Source organism: Panthera pardus, unplaced genomic scaffold (genome assembly GCF_024362965.1).
Source record: "Panthera pardus isolate Hobbes unplaced genomic scaffold, ASM2436296v1 HiC_scaffold_13, whole genome shotgun sequence".
Lineage (NCBI taxonomy): Eukaryota > Metazoa > Chordata > Mammalia > Carnivora > Felidae > Panthera > Panthera pardus.
The window spans coordinates 101,210,100-101,233,555 of NW_026526688.1; the positions used below are offsets into that span (position 1 = coordinate 101,210,100).

At 36.2% G+C, this 23,456-nt stretch overlaps 1 protein-coding gene across 4 annotated transcripts in view; it reads right to left on the bottom strand.

Moving 5' to 3' along the window:
• Positions 1-23,456, bottom strand: part of SPATA5 (spermatogenesis associated 5) — a 360,776-nt gene that overhangs the window by 332,679 nt on the left and 4,641 nt on the right. For all 4 annotated transcript variants that reach the window (XR_008421690.1, XM_019419021.2, XM_019419030.2 and 1 more), the window contains exons 2-9: positions 23,040-23,161; positions 21,340-21,497; positions 17,477-17,535; positions 16,243-16,881; positions 15,166-15,295; positions 14,839-14,895; positions 12,037-12,160; positions 9,065-9,320 (exon numbers count right to left, since the gene is read on the bottom strand). Coding sequence is in view for 3 of the 4 variants with exons in the window: in XM_019419021.2 (XP_019274566.2) it covers positions 9,065-9,320; positions 12,037-12,160; positions 14,839-14,895; positions 15,166-15,295; positions 16,243-16,881; positions 17,477-17,535; positions 21,340-21,497; positions 23,040-23,161 (1,545 nt within the window). In the remaining variant the exon portion in view is untranslated. The remainder of the gene's footprint in view (positions 1-9,064; positions 9,321-12,036; positions 12,161-14,838; positions 14,896-15,165; positions 15,296-16,242; positions 16,882-17,476; positions 17,536-21,339; positions 21,498-23,039; positions 23,162-23,456) is intronic.

The window sequence follows — 23,456 nt, forward strand, 5'->3', positions numbered from 1 at the left end:
AACTCTAAATAATAACATTAAAATTGAAAAAGTAATTCACAAGGACTATCTCTGTTCCCTCAACTTTCAATCACCCCTCAATTTATTGCAGTCTAGGAGCTAGCAACAGGATCCTACTAGAACTACTCTCTTCTAAGGCCATGAAGACTTCCCAGGTAAGAAACTAAGCAACTGATGTCACTCTGGTCAGTCTCTAATACTGTTGTGTTCCTAGCTCCACTATTTATCTCCTGTATGATCTTGTGAGCGTTCCTTAAGCTCTCAGACCTAAGTCTCCTCACCTATAAAACGAAGATAACTTTGTAAGGGATGCAGTGAGTAAAACATGCATTAATACATGTAAGGCACTTCAAACAATGGCTGACACAATGGATTATTGGTAACTAATACAACACTATTTCTAATTACTTCCTCTCTGAAATCTTCCCTTATTTGAGTCAACACTTTTTCAGTTCTCTTTCCAATTCTCTAGCCACTTGCCAGTCCCTGCTCTCTCTTCATTATCATTCTAAAACCTCCCTGATGAATCACAAACACCCAACACACTGTACTGTAATTACCTATTACTCTGCAGTACTTCCTTAGGCATCTTGAGCCCTAAGAAGAGAGGGTCCAGGTCTGCCTTGTTCACTGGGGCAGCCCCAGCACCCAGTGCAGTGTATGGCTCAATAAATAAATAAATGAATGAACTCCAGTCACTCTAAGCGATTTCATTCATTTCAATGGCTTCAGTCACCATCTAATTGCTGACAACTCCCAAATCTAACCAAGGCTCTCTTCATCTCCAAAACCTACAATTCAAGTCCTGCACCTCAGACAATGTAAATATAACAAAGGATGGAGGACCCAGTGAGCAGGAGATGATATCACAATAGTCCAGATAAGAGCAGTGGAAACAGCTGTTTTGTTTTTTTTTTAAAGCTCAAATTCTGAATAAATTTTGAAAATCAAGCTTACAGGATCTGACAAAGAAAGAGTAAAATAAATAAATAATAACTCTTAGAAATATCTTATTTAGATAGACTTATTTCACTTTTGTGATTGCTTTAATTAGGAAGAAAAACTTTCCTCAAGTTTCCTACTTTTATACTCTTGGCAAGACAATTAAGAAAACTTTCCACTAGTGAAGTATTTGGTATACATCACTGAGAATTTAAATAGAATCAAAACTACCACCTGTTTTTCTGAAACAAACCATTCAGCTCCAGTCCTTTCAAATAAAAAGCAAAAGTAACATTAAGATATTCAATTCACTGACCAACAACAAAAAAATCCATCTTTTATATAAAATCCACAGTATTTATGTAGTAGTTTTTCCCAGCATCACAAGTAAAACTATCATTAAATATCAGAATTACAAAACATAAGAAAAAATTCATTGTTTCATGAGATTTTGTACCACATAATTACTTATTTATCCAGCTACAATAATAAAGACATGATCCATTACAAAATGCATTAATGATAATGATAATTGTAATATACAGTACATCGACTTAATTTTGTTGCTCTACTACTGGCCTGCAGCAGACTCACACGCTGGGCAGGGAGGGGAGGGAAGAGATTGTGACTCTGCCTATGTATGATATGAAAGCTCCCAAATTCAGCAAGGAAATCTGGCAGGGAGGGGACCCAAAACAAGCTCTAACACACTATCTCTAGTTTACATTTCTTTTTTTTTTTTTTAATGTTTATTTATTTTGAGAGAGAGAAACAGAGCATGAGCAGGGAGGGGCAGAGAGAGAGGGAGACATAGAATCTGAAACAGGCTCCAGGCTCTGAGCTGTCAGCACAGAGCTGCTCAAACCCACGAACCACGAGATCATGACCTGAGCTGAAGTAGGATGCTTAACTGACTGAGCTTCCCAGGCGCCCCTCTAGTTTACATTTGTTATTGATGGGCAAGACATTTACTGATCCAAATTCAGGAAAAACTACTTCTCTTTCAAGGTAAAGGATTCTGCCAGATTTCCCTAACATCTCTTGTATTAGGATAACCAAGAATATTTCATAAAACACCAGTATTGCTAAAACCCAAATAATCTTCTATCAGAGAAATGCACACACACAAAATATGAGTTGTTTGTTTGTTTTTTTTTTAAAGAGAGAAAGCAACACTTAACCAAGGGTCTGTAAAATCATAACTACGGCAGCCAGACCACATTTTTAAACCTCATAAGAACACTTAAAAAAAATATATCCTGGTTAGCAGGTGAGAAAACAATTCAAGAAATTAAATGGGTAGTGTAGCATCTGAATCTACAACTCACCACAAGCTTTCCACAAAACCCTATTAGCTCCCTGGACTTTATTTAAAACTACTAAATTTTTGCACAATCAATATTTTTATTCTAACTTAGACAACATTGGCAGAATTCAAAAAATGGTGGAAAATTTGAGAAAAATCCTTTTATAAGAGCTGGACTGTTACATACTTGGTGCGTAGCAGATCCTCCATAAATTGCTGTTGAAATAAACTAGTGAAGGGTAGGAGAGGGGAGTAATAGATATAAGTATCTCAGAACTCTGGTACAAGACAGATAAAATTTTCCATCTCAAGAAAAGTTATGTTATAGTAATTAGACTCAGTGTTATTACTAGACCTACTTAAGTGTAATAATGACAAAATCATTGTTTAAATGAGAGTTTTAATTCTTCCTGTGATATTATCTTATCAAGGCCCAAATATTTGGTATGAACATGTTGAAATGATATGTAATCAACATGGATGCTAAAGATAAATTCTTAGAATGTGAAGCAAGTACTTCCTTTCACTGTAAACAAAATGACTGAGTTCACTTCTTGAAGAAATCAAGCTCTATTTATATTCACTCTCCTGAAATGGCACAGGCAGCCATAGAAGGACAAGTTTATAATAAATCCCTATATTTGGAAAACATTGTTGCTAAGCATCTTCTAACATTCAGCAGAGTTTATATAATTCATGTCTCTGCTACACAATTAACATTTCATGTTTTCCAAAAAAGTGTGGTATGCTGATCTATGTTGTTAATTTAAAACACTGTAAATTTTGAGGGAATTAATAAAAGGCTAATGCAACTAATTAATTAGAAAGGCAGCCTAATCCTAGGAAAAATACAAACATAGACATTAAATGTCAGGATGTGTCAGAGTTGAGCTTGTAAACAACTTGTCCACTTGAGATAAAACATTTCAAAATGCAGCTGCTCTTTGCTTAAAAAGGTGAGCTACAAAACATTAGGCTTTTAGACAAGTCACAACATATCAAACCACACTCTAGCTCAAAAATTAATTATAAAAAATATATATAACATTTGAAAATAAGTTTCACACCCAGTCCTCAACATTAAACATTATATCTGCTCAGATAAAAGATCGAAGTGTTGAAAGCAACACTACTGTAGTATTTCCAACTTTCATATTCATTATGGAGACAAAGTTAAAAGATATAGAAAATATTTAATAACACTGGAGTAAAAGAGTAGAACAATTGAGATAAACATATTTTAGAAGATGTAGTATCACTCTTACAAACTATGGAATAGCTTATAAACCTATCCTGGAAAAGTATGCACATCTCAATATTCTATAGGGACTTAGATCTTTTGTATTAACAACATCCCACAAACAATAACCTTTAGATTACAAAAACAATGGGAAACATAATCCACTTAGGTTACATGAAATTCCGAATCATTTTAATGTATGCTATTATTAGACATCTGTGCACCACTCTTTGTTAAAATTGGCAAGGATTCCCTGACTAGAAGGCAGTCCAGGAAGAAGGAAAACCATCAGACAGCCAATGCCCAAAAAACGCAAATACACAGGTCCACAAATCTTAAGCAAGCAAACATTCTAGGAAAAACATACGTATTTTTATTTGTATTCTTAACTGTTAATTCTTAACTGTTTCCTTATTTGTCACTTTTCTATCTTTCAGAATTGTCATTTTTAAGTTTTATTCAGAACCATTATACATACCTACAAGACAAATTTGGACACTTATTTTCTCCTAGAGTGAGAGTTATTGATACAGTTTGGAATAGTACGTTACTATCATATAAAAACTGTGGGAAAAATCCAACACCATCAGAGGTAGTCAGAGATTTACAGTCTCTAAATTTATCCAGTTATTTAACCAGTTACAGAGAATCTCAAAAAGTCAGAGAGTTGGTGGATTAAGATCAGTGCTTCTCAAATGGTAGCCCTTGGACTCAGAGCAATGATATCACCTACAACTTGATAGAAATGCAAATTCTTGGGTCCCACCTGGACCTAATGAACTAGTAGGATAGGGCCCAGAAGTGTGTTTTAACAAACTCTACACATGATTCTTACACAGGTTTAAAGTGGAGAACCACTGGCCTAAATGATTCAGAATACTTGCTCACAGGCAACTACAAAACTGGCTGCTTCAAAATCAGTTGGGAAACATAAATACTGGCTCCAGTTCTCTACTTCCCTTAATTAAATGTGGAGAGGGAATATGTGTGTGTAGCTCCCCAGGTGAACCTGATGCATAATGAGGCTTAAGAACCAATGTCCTAAGTCAGAGGCTTTTAAAATGTAGTCCCCAGACCAACAGCATCAGCTGGGAACTTGTGAGAATTCACAGGCACTGGCCAGGACTGAATCAGAAACTCTGGGAGTGGGGCACACCCACCAATTTTTACTAAGTTCTCCAAGTGACAAGAGACAAAATTTTGTCCAAGAGACAAAATTAACTATGTACTCATGAATACATCTCCTGGAGTTAGACTCTCTCACTGTTCTCACAAATCTGGAAGTTAAAGTGCCTTACTTCCCAGCTATGCCAGTGGACATTCTCAAGCTGTCCACTTAAGCACAGTACAACTGGTAAATAATGAAAATGCCTCCTGAAAAGCACAGGTTTTAAATAAAATATAAAGTCCATAGCCAGAGCCACAGCTAAGAAAGCTTGTCAGTGGGAAGTCAAAAATGGACTGGAATTTTCAAGAAAATAGCAGCAGTTATTTAAGGATTCACAGAACACTTTGTTTACTGCTACTTATAAAGGTAGCAATAACCACATGGAGTTGTTTCCTCAGCACAGACAGGGATTTCTGAAGGCAATAGAGGAGACGGGGAGATGAATCTCACAGGTGTTTAAAAACAAAACTGATTCAACTACCAGGTTAATAAACATTTTTATTACTCAAGGGGAGTGGGGTGGTGATTAACTCTCATTAAGTCTCCCAGCTTTCACATACTCTTATCAGATCAAATACTTACTGAGCACTTACTATGTACCAGCAATTATTAACACTACCTCCAAATATTAAGGTATTATCTTGATTCTTTTTTAAAAAAACAGTGATTCTAGGGGGTACCTGGATAGCTCAGTCGGTTGGGCATCTGACTTCAGCTCAGGTCAAAATCTCACAGTTCATGGGTTTGAGCCCCGGGTGAGGCTCTGTGCTGACACCTCAGAGCCTGGAGCCTGCTTCGAATTCTGTGTCTCGCTCTCTCTCTCTGCCCCTCTCCCACTCATGCTCTGTCTCTCTCTCTCTCTCTCTCTCTCTCTCTCTCTCTCTCAAAAATAAATAAACATTAAATAAAATTTTTTATATAAAAACAGTGATTCTAACTTTGTGTATAATTTTTTTTAAAAATTTTTTTTAACCTGTATTTATTTTTGAGAGAGAGAGAGAGAAAGCATGAAAAGGAGAGGGAGACACAGAATCCAAAGCAGGCTCCAGGCTCTGAGGTGCCAGCACAGAGCCTGACGTGGGGCTTGAACTCACAAATTGCGAGATCATGACCTGAGCCAAAGTCGGTCACTTAACTGACTGAGCCACCTGGTTGCCCCACTTTGTGTATAATTCTAAGATCAATGTAATGATTGCAACTGCTTCTATTTGCCCAAGGAAACTACATGTTTGAAAAAAAAAAAAAAAAAAAAAAGCAGTTCAAACTTCCCTAGGTAGTAGTCATTTTAAAAGACTGAAACCCATTCAAATTATTTTCTAATAACCTCTAAATTTAGGTAGGATACATTAAGTGCTCAATTCTTTTTATTTATAACTAAGTAGTTCAAATTTACCATACAGCTGGGTTTATTCTTCCTATGCTCAATATACACATTGTAATATATGGGAATACCCCTGGGTGTTCAATATGTGGGATACATTTATGCCTATTCTATAGCACTTGGAGTATAATTCTACTATTTTTAACGCTGAGTTTTAGAGTTGTTTTATCTTTCCTTCTGAGTTGTACTATTAGCCAAATTTATAATTTACTCATGCCAAATCCATAGTCAGAAATTATAAAACTGTTTCAATGAGAAAATACAGTTAACTTCACAACTGACCTTAGTCTGCTTTGTGTCATTATTTCTAAGAACACCATCGGAGAAAGCCCCAACTAATCACTTAAGTTTCAGTTATTCAGACAAACAGGTACAAAAGAGAAGACAATGAAGGGCAGAAAGGCCAGACAGATGTATGAAGAAAGCAGTTAATGAGGCCAGGCCATATTTAGTGAGTAACTTGGTTATTTCTTTATTATTTTCCCCCTTCCTTTTTCTAATCCTTCCTATCCTTTCGTTGGTCCACCCCACCCCCCCCCCCCCCCCATTTCTTTCTTGTTTTCCCTTTTACCTCGGGAATGTTATATTTACAAGGGCATTTAGATACCATCTACCACAACCCCCTCAATCTACAAATGGGGAAAACTAAGACTCAGATAAGGCAAAGAACTTGACCAAAGTCTGTCCAACCCTCAAAATCCATTTTCTACTATATCCCCTGCCTCTTTAGAAAAACACGTTGCAAAAACATTCTAGTACACTGTTCTTAAACCTTATTCTGCTAGGTAAGGAATGATGCTACATAACACAACATACACTAGTATTTAAGGCAGTATACACAAAACCACATATTTTCCCTACACTCTAATTATAATGCTAATCTTTTAAAAATTACTTTCTCATAAACCGATTCATTGCTAGATTGGAGGGAAAAAGATCAATACTTACAATTTGAAATTACTATTAAGTCACATTAACAGAAGTTAATATTTATTTACTGTTTGTATGTACCACATATGTCCCACATACATACATACATACATACATATGTACATAACTTCAGGCTGGAGGCCCCTCTCTATCCCACCTTCTGACCCTTTCACAACTTTTTCATTTAAATATATGAAACCTACATTTCATTTAAATGTAACGTCAGATCTCTCAAATCTTCTTGTCATTTTCCTGAAGTTCTTGGGGGTACCACACAGCCTACAAAAGCAGATGGTCCTATTTACATCTGTATGTATGTAAATTACATTATCACAATTCCCTTTAATGTCTCAGGACACAACTTAATTTCTGGACTATTCTAACTTGTGAAATTAAAACTTAAATCATATAACCACAGCATTCCTTTCCCCACAGGAGAAGTTACTACATTCTCCAAAGTTTTAGGAGTACATATCCCACTGTGTTAAGTAGTTGTTCACAAATCCCTTTCCTTTATCATATTGTGTGTTTCTGGACAACAAGAATCCCAGAACCTTCTAGAATGCATGAATGTATTAGAAAGTCAAAAAAAATGCTTGATAAAAGATACTGAAGAATGAATCCTCGTCGAGATGGGAAAGTCCAAAGCAATGCCTACATAGTAATTCAGACTCTTCATTATAACCTAATAGAATAAAGGAAGCAAAGTTATCCACACTGACACTTCTGCTTCTTGATCACTAGGGAATTCACTTCCATGATTACACCCACCATTTCTTGTGAAGCACAAGAAACTAGATAGAAAGGGATCTGTCCTAGACCATAATGTACCAAAAGAATGTTTAGTCTCCCCCAGTTGTGCATCGTCTATCATGGAAATTGTGACAATGATCAAATAGAATAAAAGCTGATTTTCTCCACCAAAAGTAAGATATTCAAGGACCCCTAAATAACTCTTCCAAGTTTTCTTTTCCAACCTGTTTTGTTCTATATTCTCTTCCCTGCAATATTGAGCAAGATTAGAAAGATAAAAGGACTAATGGAAGGGTCTTAAAAGCCTAATACCTTAGATTTAAGTGTGAATCAATAATGTGAAAGTAAAAGTTACCATATTTCTATACTAAAACTCTAACTAAAGTTCCAACTAAAAATTTAATTTCTTTCATTAGTATGTAAACGGGCTAAACTTTCTTTAAAACACCTTTTGAAAATGTTGGATCAGTCACAAACTGGAATGAGAGAGTACAACAAATGAAAAAATTCCTTCTAAAGTATAAAAGGACCTAGAAAACATATGCCCGCACAAGAAATGGGAATAAATTTAAGGAACCTAAGATTACTGGCACACCAGAGATGCTTTGAGGTATATGCCCAGCTTTTCGAGGTTACCAGAAAATAAACACAACCTCTTGAGACCAAAAAATAAACAAACAAAAGCAATAAAAAACTATTACATATTTTCTCAATATATTCTTATTTCAATACCTTATAAAAACTGCCCTGATTTGAATATTTTTCATAGTTAAAATTACTCTGAAAAATTACACAAATGTCAAAAGGTCTTAAGGGCTTTCAAAGTAAATACAGTTATGCCATGGTGAAGTTCTTAGAGTCAAAGACTCAACTGATTAATAACAGCCCTTATACATTTTCAGACTTAAATATCACCATCACATACTCTGAGGCACAGAATTCCAGGTTTTGCTAAGTACTTTTTTGGCAATTCAAGAAATACAAAGCTTCACCATAAGGAAAATTTTGATCCTCCTGTAGGCACTTCTCCCTAATTTTCACAGCACAATATCAACAAATATTGTCATCATCAAAACTGCCATTAATGCATCTGATACTGTGTGTGTGTGTACATGTGTACTTAGGAAAAGTATAAAAGGATGTATGCTATAATAGTGGTTACCTTTAGAAGCATGATTTTTATTTGTTTTCAACAGTTTTCTGACTTATCTAGTTTTCAATATATATATAATTAGAAATGATTACCTATTTCCATTAAGATATATGACATAAATTATCAGCATGTAAATAAACCAGCTTTATGAAGCCCATCAATACAGACTCACAGTAGCAAAGCACACTCACCTGCTTCATTACACAAAGCTTTCAAGTCTGCTCCAACGTACCCATGAGCACTATTTGCCAACTGTAGCAGCTCAGCTTCAGTGAGCAAATGGGGTACAGTTCGAAGAAGTTTCTGGAGGATATCTAGCCGATCCTCAGCATTAGGAACTCCAATCTCAATCTCTTTATCAAATCGTCCAGGTCTTCGAAGTGCAGCATCTAAGGCATGAGGGCGATTTGTGGCCCCAAGGACCAACACTTGTCCTTCACTTCCTTCCTAACAAAATGAGAATAAATATCATTACTTATAAAAGTAATAAACATATTGGCACTGGCTCTGTAGATCAGATGAATCTAACTGTCCAGGCTGCTCAGTCCTACCTGTTACACTTTTATTACTCATCCCATATCTTCCTAAGTTCAGCCTAAATACTCCCTCACCTAGAAAGTTTTCCAATAATTACCTTTCCAACTATAGTAAGTGATGTCTCTCCCATTTTTAGCATCTAAGCTTCACCATCTTCATGAATGGAGGGGCAGGGAGAGAGGGAAACAGAATCCAAAGCAGGCTCCAGACTCTGAGCTGCCAGCACAGAGCCCAACACAGGGCTCAAACCTATGAACCATGAGATCATAACTAACCCGATGTCAGATGTTTAACCAACTGAGCCACCCAGGGGCCCAGGAATAAAATTTAAAACAACAAATTATAAAAAACTAACATAATGATCAGCCACCTGTGAGGTTATCCAACATTCTATTCTGATGATAGAGTGTAATACAAGTTTAACTGAAACGTGATTGAAAGTAAGAAAACTCAACCTGTTCAATTGTACTGGATGTGCCAACAGAAAATGCATGGATTACAATAAAATCTATGAATTATGAATCTAGAAGATAAATACAGGCCCTTAAGCATTTTCACACTAAAACATCAGTGTCAGATGCTTCCAGTCCTGCCCATAGACAAGAACACCAGTCCAGAGTAGACTTACCCTAGCAGCAGAGAAAGCAGAATGACATAGTAATTAAGATCCTCCAACACAAAGCCTTCCATACGATTTTATACTTCCCAAAAACTCTTCTAATTATAATACAGCTCTCCATACATATTTGTCTTCAAGATGAAAAGATTCAACCATAAACAAAGATATCTGGTTGGCTTAATGATGATATTCTTATTGTAAATAGACAAACTGGCATCCCAGTTTATGTATGTCTCTCATGAGTGTTGCTATTGTGAGTCAGTCCTCAGAGCCCTGCCACCTCCAACATACTAACATCACTGAACTCTCCAATTTTAAAGATGGAGAACCAAACCTGGGATGATCACACCTAGTTATTGCACCTAGACTGAGAACGAGGTGGTCATCCAGCTTCCTCCAGGTTCAACTCTTCTCTGTTACTCTTAAAATTGTAACGCATGTTAGCAAATAACAGACACTTAAAACCCAACCTTCACATTATTTTCACATGTTTAGTTTTTACCAACAAGTAGTAAAAACCAAAAAGTTCTAACAGTCCAGTTTTGCAATGTGCAAAAGGAGGACTTGGGACTACATGATTTCTAAAATTTCTTTTGGTTCTGACATGACTCTACAAAACGAGTTATTTATGTAAAAATCCTGCATAAGAAATGTATTCTTCTGGTAAATGGCTGTCAGGAGTCTGAAAGAATTTTTCTTCATTCCTGCTTCTACATCTATGGATCTTCCTTTCACAAGCAGCACAGTCTTTATTAATTTGCAAGTGTATGCCCTATCAGAGAATCTATAGAGAGAATCTATAGAGAATCTATCATGGGTAGCTTCTTTTTAAACCCTGCACAAACAGGGGCACCTGGGTGGCTCAGTTGGTTAAGTGTCTGACTCTTGGTTTCGGTTCAGAGCATGATCTCACAATCCACGAGTTCAAGCCCCATGTCCAGCTCCACACTGAAAGCACAGAGCCTGCTTGGGGTTTTTCTCTCCCTCTCTCTGACCTCCCCAGCTTCCGTTCTCTCTCTCTCTCTTCAAAAATAAATAAACATAAAAAAAAATTTTTAATTAAAAAAAATTTAAATGTTGCACAAACATATTTTTCCACTATTCTTTATTTCCTTTCAACTGTCAAACTTAAAGCCCTAAAAGAATCAATTTGTACATGAGTATTCAAGACTTAATCATGAAATTTCTTAGTAAAATCCTCTAAAATATATCTAAATCTTCTTTACTGATTTTTGTTTCTGGTTTTTTATTTTATTAAAATAATTTTTTTCAATGTTTATTTATTTATTTATTTATTTAAAAAAAATTTTTTTTAATGTTTATTTATTTTTGAGACAGAGAGAGACAGAGCATGAACGGGGGAGGGTCAGAGAGAGAGGGAGACACAGAATCTGAAACAGGCTCCAGGCTCTGAGCCATCAGCACAGAGCCCGACGTGGGGCTGGAACTCACGGACCATGAGATCATGACCTGAGCCGAAGTCGGACTCTCAACCGACTGAGCCACCCAGGCGCCCCTATGTTTATTTATTTTTGAAAAAGACAGAGCACGAGTGGGGGCAGGGCAGGGCAGAGACAGAGAGGGAGACAGAATCCAAAACAGGCTCCAGGCTCTGAGCTGTCAGCACAGAGCCCAACGTAGTGCTTGAACACGTGACCAGTGAGATCATGACCTGAGCCAAAGTCACAGGCTTAACCGACTGAGCCACCCAGGCACCCCGCTTCCGGTTTTTAAGTTAATATCATTTATTATAAAAGAAATCCATCATTGTATAGTATTTTATACGGTAAAAAAGTATACAGTGCAGGTATACTATCCTAGAAGTTACTAAGATTTCTGCTGAAGAAAATTATTTTAGGGGTCTTTCCTCTAGTTTTTATGGCTAATATTTTTCCCTATCCTAGAATACCCCAAAACTCAGACATATTTGTTAGTTTTTGCTACTATGTACATATTATTAAGAGGCAACCCTTTCCTACACAGAATCAATACTGGTGCTATACTTACTGAACCAATACCATCCATCAGTGTTAACAGTGATGCTACCACTCTTTTTTCCACTTCATTCTGAGCCCCTTCTCTTTTAGGACAAAGTGCATCCAGCTCATCAATAAAAATAATTGATGGGTGCCTGAAAAAAAACAAGTAAAATTAATTCTTTAATATACATATGATTTTTAAATTTGATACAATCCATTCCAATTACAAAACTAAAAGGGAGTACTCTTAAATTCTTAACTGAAATGCACATGCAAAAGAATGAAACTTACACCATACACAAAAATAAATTCAAAAATGAATTAAAAACCTAAATGTGAGATGTGAAACCATAAAAACCCTAGGAGAGAGCACAGGCAGTAATTTCTCTGACATTGGCCAAAGAAGCATTTTTCTAGATATGTCTCCTAAGGCAAGGGGAAAAAAAAAACAAACCTATTGGGAATACATCAAAATAAAAAGCTTTTGCATAGCAAACTAAATAATTAATAAAACTAAAAGGCAATCCTACTAAATGGGAGAAGATACTTTCAATGACATATCCTATAAAGGGTTACTATCCAAAACATAAGAAGAACTGATATACCTCAACATCCAAAACACAAATAATCCAACTAAAAATGGGCAAAAGACATGAACATACATTTCTCCAAAGAAGGTATACAGATTGCCAACAGACACATAAAAGATGCTCAACATTACTTATCATGAGGAAAATGCAAATCAAAACTACAATGAGATATCACCTCCCACTGGTCAGACTGGCTAAAATAAAAAACACAAGAAACAACAAGCGTTGGTGTGGATGTGGAGAAAAAGGAACCCTCATGCCTTATGCTGGTGGGAATGCAAACTGGTGCAGTCACTGTGGAGGTTCCTCAAAAAGTTAAAAACAGAACTACCCTACAATCCAGCAATCACACTACTGGGTATTTACCAAAAAAATACAAAAATACTCATTCAAAGGTATGTATGCACCCCTATGTTTACAGTAGCATTATTTACAATAGCCAAATTATGGAAGTAGCCCAAGTGTCCATCAATAAATGAGTGGATAAAGAAGATGTGGTACTAATACACAATGGAATATTATTCAGCCATAAAAAGAATGAGATCTTGCCATTTGCAATGACATGGATGGAGCTACAAAATATAATACTAAGTAAAATAAGTCAGTAAGAGAAAGACAAATACCATATTATTTCACTTACCCCTTGAATTTAAGAAACAAAACAAATGAGCAAAGGAAAAAAAAATAGAGTGAGAGGGTGAGAAAGAGGGAGACAAGCTAAAAAACAGACTTTTAAATATAGAGAACAACTGATGATTACCAGAGGGATGGGTGAAATAGGTGATGGGGATTAAGGAGGACAATCGTCCTGATGAGCAATGGGTGATATATGGAATTGCTGAATCACTATATTGTACATCTGAAACTAATATAATACTGCAAACTATACTGGAATTAAAATTAAAAATTAAAAAAAGGAAATTTAATGCATCAAATTTAGGGCTTTAATTAATAATATTAAGACAAAGGCAATAGGATGAAAAACCTTAGATTAATTGTTCTAACAGATCTGAACTCAATAAAAAGAAGACTATTGAGAATAGTCTACTACTCATGAGTCTATGCCCAAACAGAAGTTGACTGCTAATGCCCAATAAATTGTTATGATTGCAACAATTCAGAAGATGAGGCCAGAGATGTCCCTTGAAGCAGGTGTAAAGTCCAAGGAATAGAAATTCCAATAAACACTAAAAAAAGTCGGGGGGAGGGGGGTGGTGCCTGGGGGCTCAGTCAGTTGAGCATCCAACTTCGGCTCAGGTCATGATCTCAAGGTTTGTGGGTTCAACCCCTGCATCAGGCTCTGTGTGCTGACAGCTCAGAGCCTGGAGCCTGCTTGGATTCTGTGTCTCCCTCTCTCTCTGCCTCTCCCCAACTCACAGTGTCTCTCTCAAAAATAAATAAACATTAAAAAAAGAAAGAAATTCCAAATGCTCACCCTCTTTTTTTTTTTAGCCTATTAAAAAAAGAACTCTCAAGACGATGAGTTCTCCCATAAAACGATGTGAATTCTCTCACAATAGAAAGCTTCAACTTCCAGGAACATAACAACAAAAACATACTACATAATAAGGTATACCACTGGTTCTCAAATTTTTAGTATTGGGACAACCAACTACTTTTTTCATCTGCTGTCTCTGGGAAAAAAAACTTTAAATATGAAAGTTCCTTTGACAAGAGTAGAATTATGGTAAGTTAAAAACCATAACAGTGGTAGAGACAGCCTTATTACAAATAACATTACATTAGACCATGTTACACACCACACTCTTACACTCATTGCGATGCAATAGGTAGCCTAAACTGAGGAATAATCAAAGCGAACTGTTTCTAAAGAGCAACATATTTGTCTCTTTGAAGCAAACTATAATAAAAAAAAAATTAAGCATAAAGGGCTACTATGATACAATCTACTAAGGCAACTAGATAAACTGGATATGCCTAAGTACTCTAGGTATTCTAAAGAAAGAAGATCATACATTTATATGCTCAAGCAAAATCACCTGACTTACCATCTGTTTTAATTCTCCTACTTTATGTAATTCAGTAACTCACTTATCAAACTTTCAAGACAATATTAGATAAAAATACATTAAATACAACTTCATTAGATTTACAATCATTGCTAGTGCTATCGGTATTATTTTTGTACTGTTCTTTCATGCTTCATATAGTGTTAGTAAGCGTACTTTGATTACAATATCCTTGACTACTAATTACAAACATCTAAATGTAAAGAATACCGTAGAGTGGCTTCAGCAAATATCTGACGTAGCCTTGCTTCTGTCTCCCCATAGAATCTGTAACAAATAAAATACATTTAAGGACCAACTTTTACTGTTTTTAAAGTTTCGTCTTTAAAAGTTCATCTGACTTTTCAAATATTTCCAGAATACTTAAAACTACTTTCAAAAATTATTTTCAAAACTTAATTTTTATACACAATTAAAAGCAAATTTAAAGTATTTCAACATATGAATATCCAGAGGGAATGCTATGCAGTCATTTTTTTGAAACACATTTAAGAAGTATTTAATAAAACTGTTTATTCTATTGAATTATGCACCTACTTGCTTATAATTTCAGGACCATTAATTACAGAAACATAGGCTCCTACTTCATTAGCAACAGCCCTAGCAATCATGGTCTTCCCAGTACCTGGAGGGCCATAGAGTAACACTCCTCTAGGTGGAGGAATTCCTAGAAGAAAAAGAAGACTGTATTCAACATTACTAGGTTTCTTGTGTTATCATATGATTGCAAACATGAGTTGTAAATTTACCTTGTATCACAAAACTAAAGTAAGAGTCAGACCTTCTGACCCTGCCCCTTCCCCTCAAAATGTACTAACTGGCCCAAACACTGATCTCCAGAAATGATTTTTTCTCTCTCAGTAGACCTGAGAGAGGCCAGGCACACTGGTGAAAAACTGGCTGGACATCCACAAAATTGCTATGTCCCATCCCACACAGCACAGTTCAATAATCAGAACACAAAGCTCAGATAAGAACAAGGACATCCAAAACAAGCCATCAATCTTAATTTTCATCCAACTAGCCATCTTAGACTATATAAAGATTACTAGCAAAATGTCGATCCAAGGGTTCATTCCATATTTATATATAGACTCATGAAAAAGGAAAAGGCAGAGAAAGAGATGGTAGGCATCAAATACATGCAGAGGATCTGGGCAATTACCATACAGAGGAATCCCTGAGTTTCCTAGGAGCCAATCACTCCCTTAACCACTTGCTTAAATGCAAAGAGATCTGCACACAACTACATTTCCTAACAAAGAAATTTTACCCAACATATTTGAATGTTTGGTTTACTTCTTTGGTCATTACAGCTCACCTAGAATGACAAGATACCAATTCTAGATCCAATATAAACAATTGTGGAAGTATGCAATTAGAAGATACAAGGCTGCAGCTAACTCACATTACAATCTAAAGAGATAAAGCATGAAAAAAAGCTCACGGTTTAACCGGCATCTCCCAAAGCAACTCACACCTCCTACCATACCTACTACTCAGGAAAAAAAAACAAGAAAAGAAAGTGAACAATTATTATTTAAGTGGAATGAGCCAACTGCTTTTTAGTTCGAATTTAACACTTCTGGGTGCAATACACTGAAGGAATCATACCGTAACTCTTGAAAAGTTCAGGCTGCTTGAGAGGCAATTCAATTATTTCTCTAATTGTTTTCAGTTGACTATTTAAGCCTCCTATCATGTCGTAAGTTACTTTGAATTGGTTGTCTTGCTCTTCTGAATTTGTACAAATCTTTGTAAAATTCACTCTCGTTGTTGAAGAAATAAAATAAAAAGTATCAGTGTTGTGCTTTGTTCCCACATAGGCTGACTTTAGCAATCTCTCTTCATTAACAAGTTGCTCATTTCCTCCTTTAGCCAATTCAAAACTACATTTAAGTCCTATGATCTCTGCTAGTTCAAGTCCACTGTTGTCCCTAGGACTCTGTGTAACATCTGAAAAAATGTCACTAGCTTTACTTATCATTCTGTCATCTACTGGTTTGCAAGGAGTACTGCTTGATGTTGGATCCCGAGGCTCTTCCAGATCTAACTGGCTCAGCTGTAAGGCTACATCCAGGGTACTGGTGTCTATGTTGGACTGTTCACAGGCCATTCCTTGAGCATCAGTGTCATTCTGAGGCCTTCTCAATATCATGCCATCTGTCCCTTTCACTCTCAACACTTGCAACTTGCATGGTCGTCCATAGAATGTACAATACAAAAAGTTGCCTGGTAAAACAATCTTGCCATCTAGAAAATAATTTTTTAAAAATATATGTTAGCATAACTTTTACCCATTTAATGTTTAAATAGCAATTTATTCCATCTATTAATAAAACTACCTGAAAGACTAATCATACTAATAAAATAATTGCCATAAAAAAGAGACAACTTAATATTCCCATTTGATAGAGCACTATCTAGAGACAGAAGGACAAGATAACTCTTTACAATCTTCCACACTCAATACATCTAGAATCCTATCAACTCGTCAACACATAGCCAGGCATTCCATATCTAATAATAAACTCACCTAAAATGGCACACCTGCCTGATACTTCAAGGTAACATTTCTCATAGGAAAGACCAAGAGCTCAAGGGTTAAAAGTCTCAGTTCTAACACTGACTTTGTCCGTAGACAAATCATGTATTCTCTCCACTGCTTAACTACCAATCAATTGAGAAAAAAATCCCTATCTCTAAAGGACATTAATTCATTGAGAAGAACAGTCTCCACACTGTTGAAGATAACTATGATCTATATAAGACTTCAAAGACACATTACTTTATTTACTGCTACCTTGCTTCTTACAATTTAAAAAACTATTTAAAACATGTCTCTCACCTAGTTTTCTCAGAAGACAACCAGTCAGTTGTTCTTCATTAATATCCACATTTTTGTCACTATAAAGGGCAGGGGAAATAGAAATCAGCATCGAGTACACCAGAAACTAAAACGTAATATAAAATTACATATACATAGTTGTAATGCAGACCTAGTCACCTGGAAATGGTTTATACAATACTGGAATGATTTATGCTTTTCAGATATTTCTTACAGCCATGAAAAGATGATTTGCAACTTGGTGTCCTAATGACCTAAATCAATGTTCTTCAAAATATAGAGTACTATCCATTAGTGGATCATGAAATCATTTCAGTCAATCTCATCCAGCATTTTTTTAATAGAATACAAAATGTCAAAAGTACATCACACAAAGAAAGAGTAAATACTGCTTAGAAAAGCATTACTTTCTTATACATACATTCATACACATCTATATACTCATGTATACAGGTACACACGTGAGTACATGCGTGCACCATATTTGTGGATGTATACATATACTAGATCACAATGAAATGTATTTTTCATTGTGTGTCATAGCCAACATTTGAAAAACACTGATCTAAATTAACCATCCCTTTTCTGAAATTGCCTAGCTTGGAGAAAGGCTTTTACTCATAGATTACTTCACTTCCGTTCTATAATTTAGAATTTTATCTTTCTGGAAAATTAAGTCCTTATAGGACATTACCTGAAGAGGTACAAATAAGAAAAAGGAAGAGTAATAGTGTAATGGAATTTTATTCTGGAGAAAGGGCATGCCTACAGAAAAATGACAACCCTTTCTTCCAGCTAATGATTGTTTTTCAGAAAGGTTGCTTGAGTATAGGAAGTAGGTACATGTAAAAATCTTGTGAAGAAACATGTTCTTGGACAGTTCTCAGAATAGGTGCATTTTTCCTTATTCCCCGCATGTAAGTAGCCCATACCAGCAGAGGAGGCTATGGTTGTGACGTCATCCAGAGATCGGTGGAAAAGTGATAGTTTAGCTCAAGAAGAGGTATATTAGCAGACCCATCTGGTCCAAATCTAAGCCTTGTTCTCCAATCACTTTGTCAGCAACAAACAAAACCAATAGTGTCAACTTCATTATTTGCAGACTCACCCACCTGCTACAATTTATTTGTAACCCCAAAATCAATACTAAAAGAGCTTGCCTAGTCATTCACGGACATGTGTAGAGCAGGCAAAACGATGGAGTCACTAAACACTTTCCTAGCTGAGGTTGAAAAAGAACTCTCGTTTTCATTCTTCCAGAGACAACAAGAAGATGGCAGAGATGGTAGGAGGCAGTGCAGTGTACAGCAGAAAGTGCAGCTCGTGGGTGAGCTGGAGATTTGAATCCTAACTGGTATCTGTCAGTGAGGTGGCCCCTGGCAAGTCACTCAACATTTCTGAACTACCACTTCTCTTTTATAAAATAAAGAAGTGAAAATCTATCAGAATGAGTTGTCTTGAGATTATAATGTATGGTAAGATATGTATATGTATATATTTATACTAAATATGCACTAAATATAGTAACGTTATTAGCATATGCTATTATATATAACATACATTAAATATTTAAACATAAATATGTAACATTAAATATAAATACATACATTGCTAATGCAGTACTCACAGTAACTTTATAGAACATACTTAGCACTAAGAATGAGAATCGACTGTGTATTCTTACAGAGAGAAAAAAAAGAACAAGGGGGAAATTTCAAATCAAATGTATATATAAACTACACGGGAAATTGTATCTCCTTAAATGCTTAAATTCACTTCTGTTTATAGAACTCTGAAACCAGTTACATTTAAATCATTTCTATTTATTAAACTCTGAATAGAAGATATTCACAAACGAGTATAAGAATGGTAAAAATACTAAGTTTTCCTTTTAAAAAATGAATAGGTGCAGATAAAATTACTTCCACTAGAAGGAGCTCTAACCTTACTAATAAAATTTTTCAGAAGCAAACGAAGGGTATGATCCACAGATTAAAATTACTGATTTATCTTACTTGAAATTAAGTTTCTTGTCTAAGCTCTGCTGCCACATTTAAAACACAAGATTTTTTAATAAAATTGTAAAAACCAAGCTGCCATTTAAAACACATACAGTCCCTGTATAGTAAGTTATCGTCATCACCTAAGACTGCTGCGCCCTCAAGAGGTCACACTAGCTAGATCATCAAAAATCCAATCAACTGATGCCTGCAACCTGCAGCACTGCCTCAAAACACTCTAAAGATAAATATCATTTAATCTGTGTAGAACTACTACCTAACCCATAAAATAATGGGTAAGTTACTTCTTACCCAGGCCATTTCCTCATCTTTTAAAAAAAAATTTTTTTTTAATGTTTGTTTATTTCTGAGACAGAGACAAAGCGTGAGAGGGGGAGGGACAGAGAGAGAGGGAGACAGAATCAGAAGCAGGCTCCAGGCTCTGAGCTGTCAGTACAGAGCCCAATGCAGGGCTCGAACTCACAAACTGTGAGATCATGACCTGAGCCAAAGTCTGTCGCTCAACCGACTGAGCCACCCAGGCTCCCCTCCTCATCTTTAAGAAAGGGATAAATATGGGCACCTTGTAGGATGTTCGGAGTATTAAATGAGAGAAGAAAAGGTGTGTATGCATGTGTGTGTGCTAGTACACAGCTGGTGCACAACACATGCTGAGTTTTCCTTTCCCCTCTTCCTTTTATTTTACCGTTTGCTAAAATGTTATTAAGTTCTCTGAAAAGTGTTTCCTGGTTTATAAGAAAAAAAAAAATATGCTAATGCTCAAGCTTGAAATCTATAAAACTATCAAAAGAGAGGAAAACATTTTAAAATCAAACTAATGACTGGAAAATGTTTTGTGTTTCTTGCAAACAGAATATCCAAGACGACGAGTGATATACTTTCACTGCATTGATAAGGTGATTCAAACAATTAGTCTTTGATGAGGGACTTTCAAAATCTAATAAATATAACTGTTTTATTAGATTGAATAATCAATGAGTTAAAATATATAATCAGGTACTTTGCTTGAACAGTCTTGATTAAAACTTATTTCTTGCCTATTCACGGTAATCTACTCCCTCCTTTACAACATCTCTGATTACACTGCAATCCAAGATGAAAACTACTGTGGAACATACATCGGTAATAATTCCTCTCACCAAAAAAATCAGGGCAGACTCTAATCACATGGCAATACAGTCTCTAGTCCATACATTATGTAGCACTCATCTAGCTTGTACTGTCTAATACAGTAGAACACTAGCCACTCGCCACGTGTGGCTATCGAGCACTTAAATGTGTCCAGTCCAAATTGAGGTGTGCTGGCAAGTTTAACAAACACAGTGGATTTTTTAAGACTTAGTTTGAGGGGCGCCTGGGTGGCTCAGTCGGTTAAGCGTCCGACTTCAGCTCAGGTCACGATCTCACGGTCCGCGAGTTCAAGCCCTGCATCGGGCTCTGGGCTGATGGCTCAGAGCCTGGAGCCTGCTTCCGATTCTGTGTCTCCCTCTCTCTCTGCCCCTCCCCTGTTCATGCTGTGTCTCTCTCTGTCTCAAAAATAAATAAACGTTGAAAAAAAAAAAAGACTTAGTTTGAAAAACAGAATGGAAAATAACTTATTAACAGTTTTTTATAGTTATTACAAGTTAAAATAAAATTTTACAATTGGTGTAATACTAAATATTAATATTGAAATAATGACTAACTTACATATTAAATGAAATATTTCACCAACTTGATGTTCCTTCTTAAAAGTGGCTACCAGAAAATGCAAAATTATATATGTGGTTCACATTTGTGATTCTTGTTCTGTTTCTGCTGGGCAGCACTCATTTAGATTGTCACCAAAGAAAAGCACCAAACCTGAGTGTCACATCCATTTCCTCAGCCTGAAGCACAGCACCCAACAGAGGCTGGACTTGAATGGCATCACCAATGCTCACGCCCACATTCTTTTGCGCCATTTCACTCAGGCCAACCTTGCCTCCAGGAAATCCTGCCACAGGCCAGGCTGTATAGACCTGCCCAGAACACAGGAAATAAAAATATGAGAAAATAAATATTCATAGAAATTCATTAATTTATAAGGCAGAAAACTAAGCACAACTCAGTATATGGATCTGCAAAACACAGTCCTCACCCCCAAAGGACTTACAATCTGACACAAGTTACAAAAAACTTTATTTATTTATTTATTTATTTATTTACTTACTTACTTATTTACTTATTTTTGAGAGAGAGAGAGAGCATAAGTGGGAAGGGGCAGGGAGAGAGGGGAGCAGAAGATCAGAAGCGCGTTCTGTGCTGCCAGCAGCGAGCTCAATGCAGGGCTCAAACTCACGAGCTGTGAGATCATGACCTGAGCCAAAGTCAGATGCTCAACCAACTGAGCCACCCACGTGCCCCCAAAAAACTTTTTAAATAAGTACTTAATTATGTCTTTTTGTGAAGATTAGGAATGATACCACGGTGAAATCGGTAGAAGATCTGAAAGGTAATTTACAAAAAAGAGACAAAGGCATTAACATGCAATAAGAAAATGGGAAAAAATACTAAAGACAAGCTAACTGTAAGCCTGGCACATAAACTTCATCCAGGAAGTAGTGAAGGAGCTGGCACAAGAGCTTCATGGGAACCTGGATCTCATTAGACTTAAATGTTAACAAAGAGAAGTAAAGATTTCCAGCTCCAAATAGTGGTCTGAGCTCACATATTTATAGTCTTCACAAAACACAGTGAAGAACTTTTTTTCTTTTTCTTTTTTAAGAATAATGAGGGGCACCTGGGTGGCTCAGTCGGTTAAGCGTCCAACTTCGGCTCAGGGCATGATCTCACGGTCCGTGAGTTCGAGCCCCGCATCGGGCTCTGTGCTGACAGCTCAGAGCCTGGAGCCTATTTCAGATTCTGTGTCTCCCTCTTTCTCTGACCCTCCCCCGTTCATACTCTGTCTGTCTCTGTCTCAAAAATAAAATAAACATTAAAAAAATTTTTTTGAAAAATAAAAAAGAATAATGAAAAGAATGAGAACTGTGCCATCAGCACCTAATAGATTTCAAATCATTTTCAGAGGACGCCACTGGATGAGAGAACACTGACTAATCAAGCAGCAGAAGACATAGCAGAGGCAGAGGCCAGCAGCAGGAAAGACCAACCTGGCAAAAATGATCCAGGAAAGGTTCTGGGTTTCGAGCCTCAAATATAATGAATAACAATAAGAACAAACAGCTGAAAACAGGAAAAGTAATCACATATTTGTGATGACACGCACATTTGAGAGGACAGTCATACTCCCAAACAACATTTCTATGAAGAAATACAATTAACAAACTGGAGGAGACAGGGCTGCTAGTGTGTGTCACCACCTTGGGAGAAAAGGCCTCTCTCTATATTATGACATTTAGAGGCTACTATTTCCAGGGTAGTCATAGATATCAAAGGAAGGAAAAGTTTATATAGATGTGAGGGTCATTTAAAATATAGTTTTTCATTTGTACCTTTGTTGAAAACTAAAATAAAAAACATCACAAATCTTTCTAAACTAAGGAAATGAAAAAGACTCTTACCTCTTGTTTTCCATCCAAACTGGTAAGCAACACTGGTCGACCTATACATATATTTGCAGATTTCATAGTGTTGAGTCCAAGTTGAACAAGGGAATTTTGGAATGTTTTAGGAACTCTGTCATCTACCAAAAAGGGAAAGAAAATTATTTTCATACTATTTTATAACTACTGAAATTAAAGCCTGCTTTCTGTTGGGAGTACATTAAAATCTTCTAGCCACTAACCAAATGAATGCACTTACCATACTCTGGAGAAAGCACAGTTCCGATCCTCTTTATTTTAATGAAAAGACTTAAAACCAAACCTTTCTAAGGGTCCACTGACTGACAGTTTGAGTGCTAACTAAAAGAGGATGTCTTATGGGGTAGGTATTAGTTTCCATCTTTTAAGAAATATGATCTCTAACTTTTTTAAGAA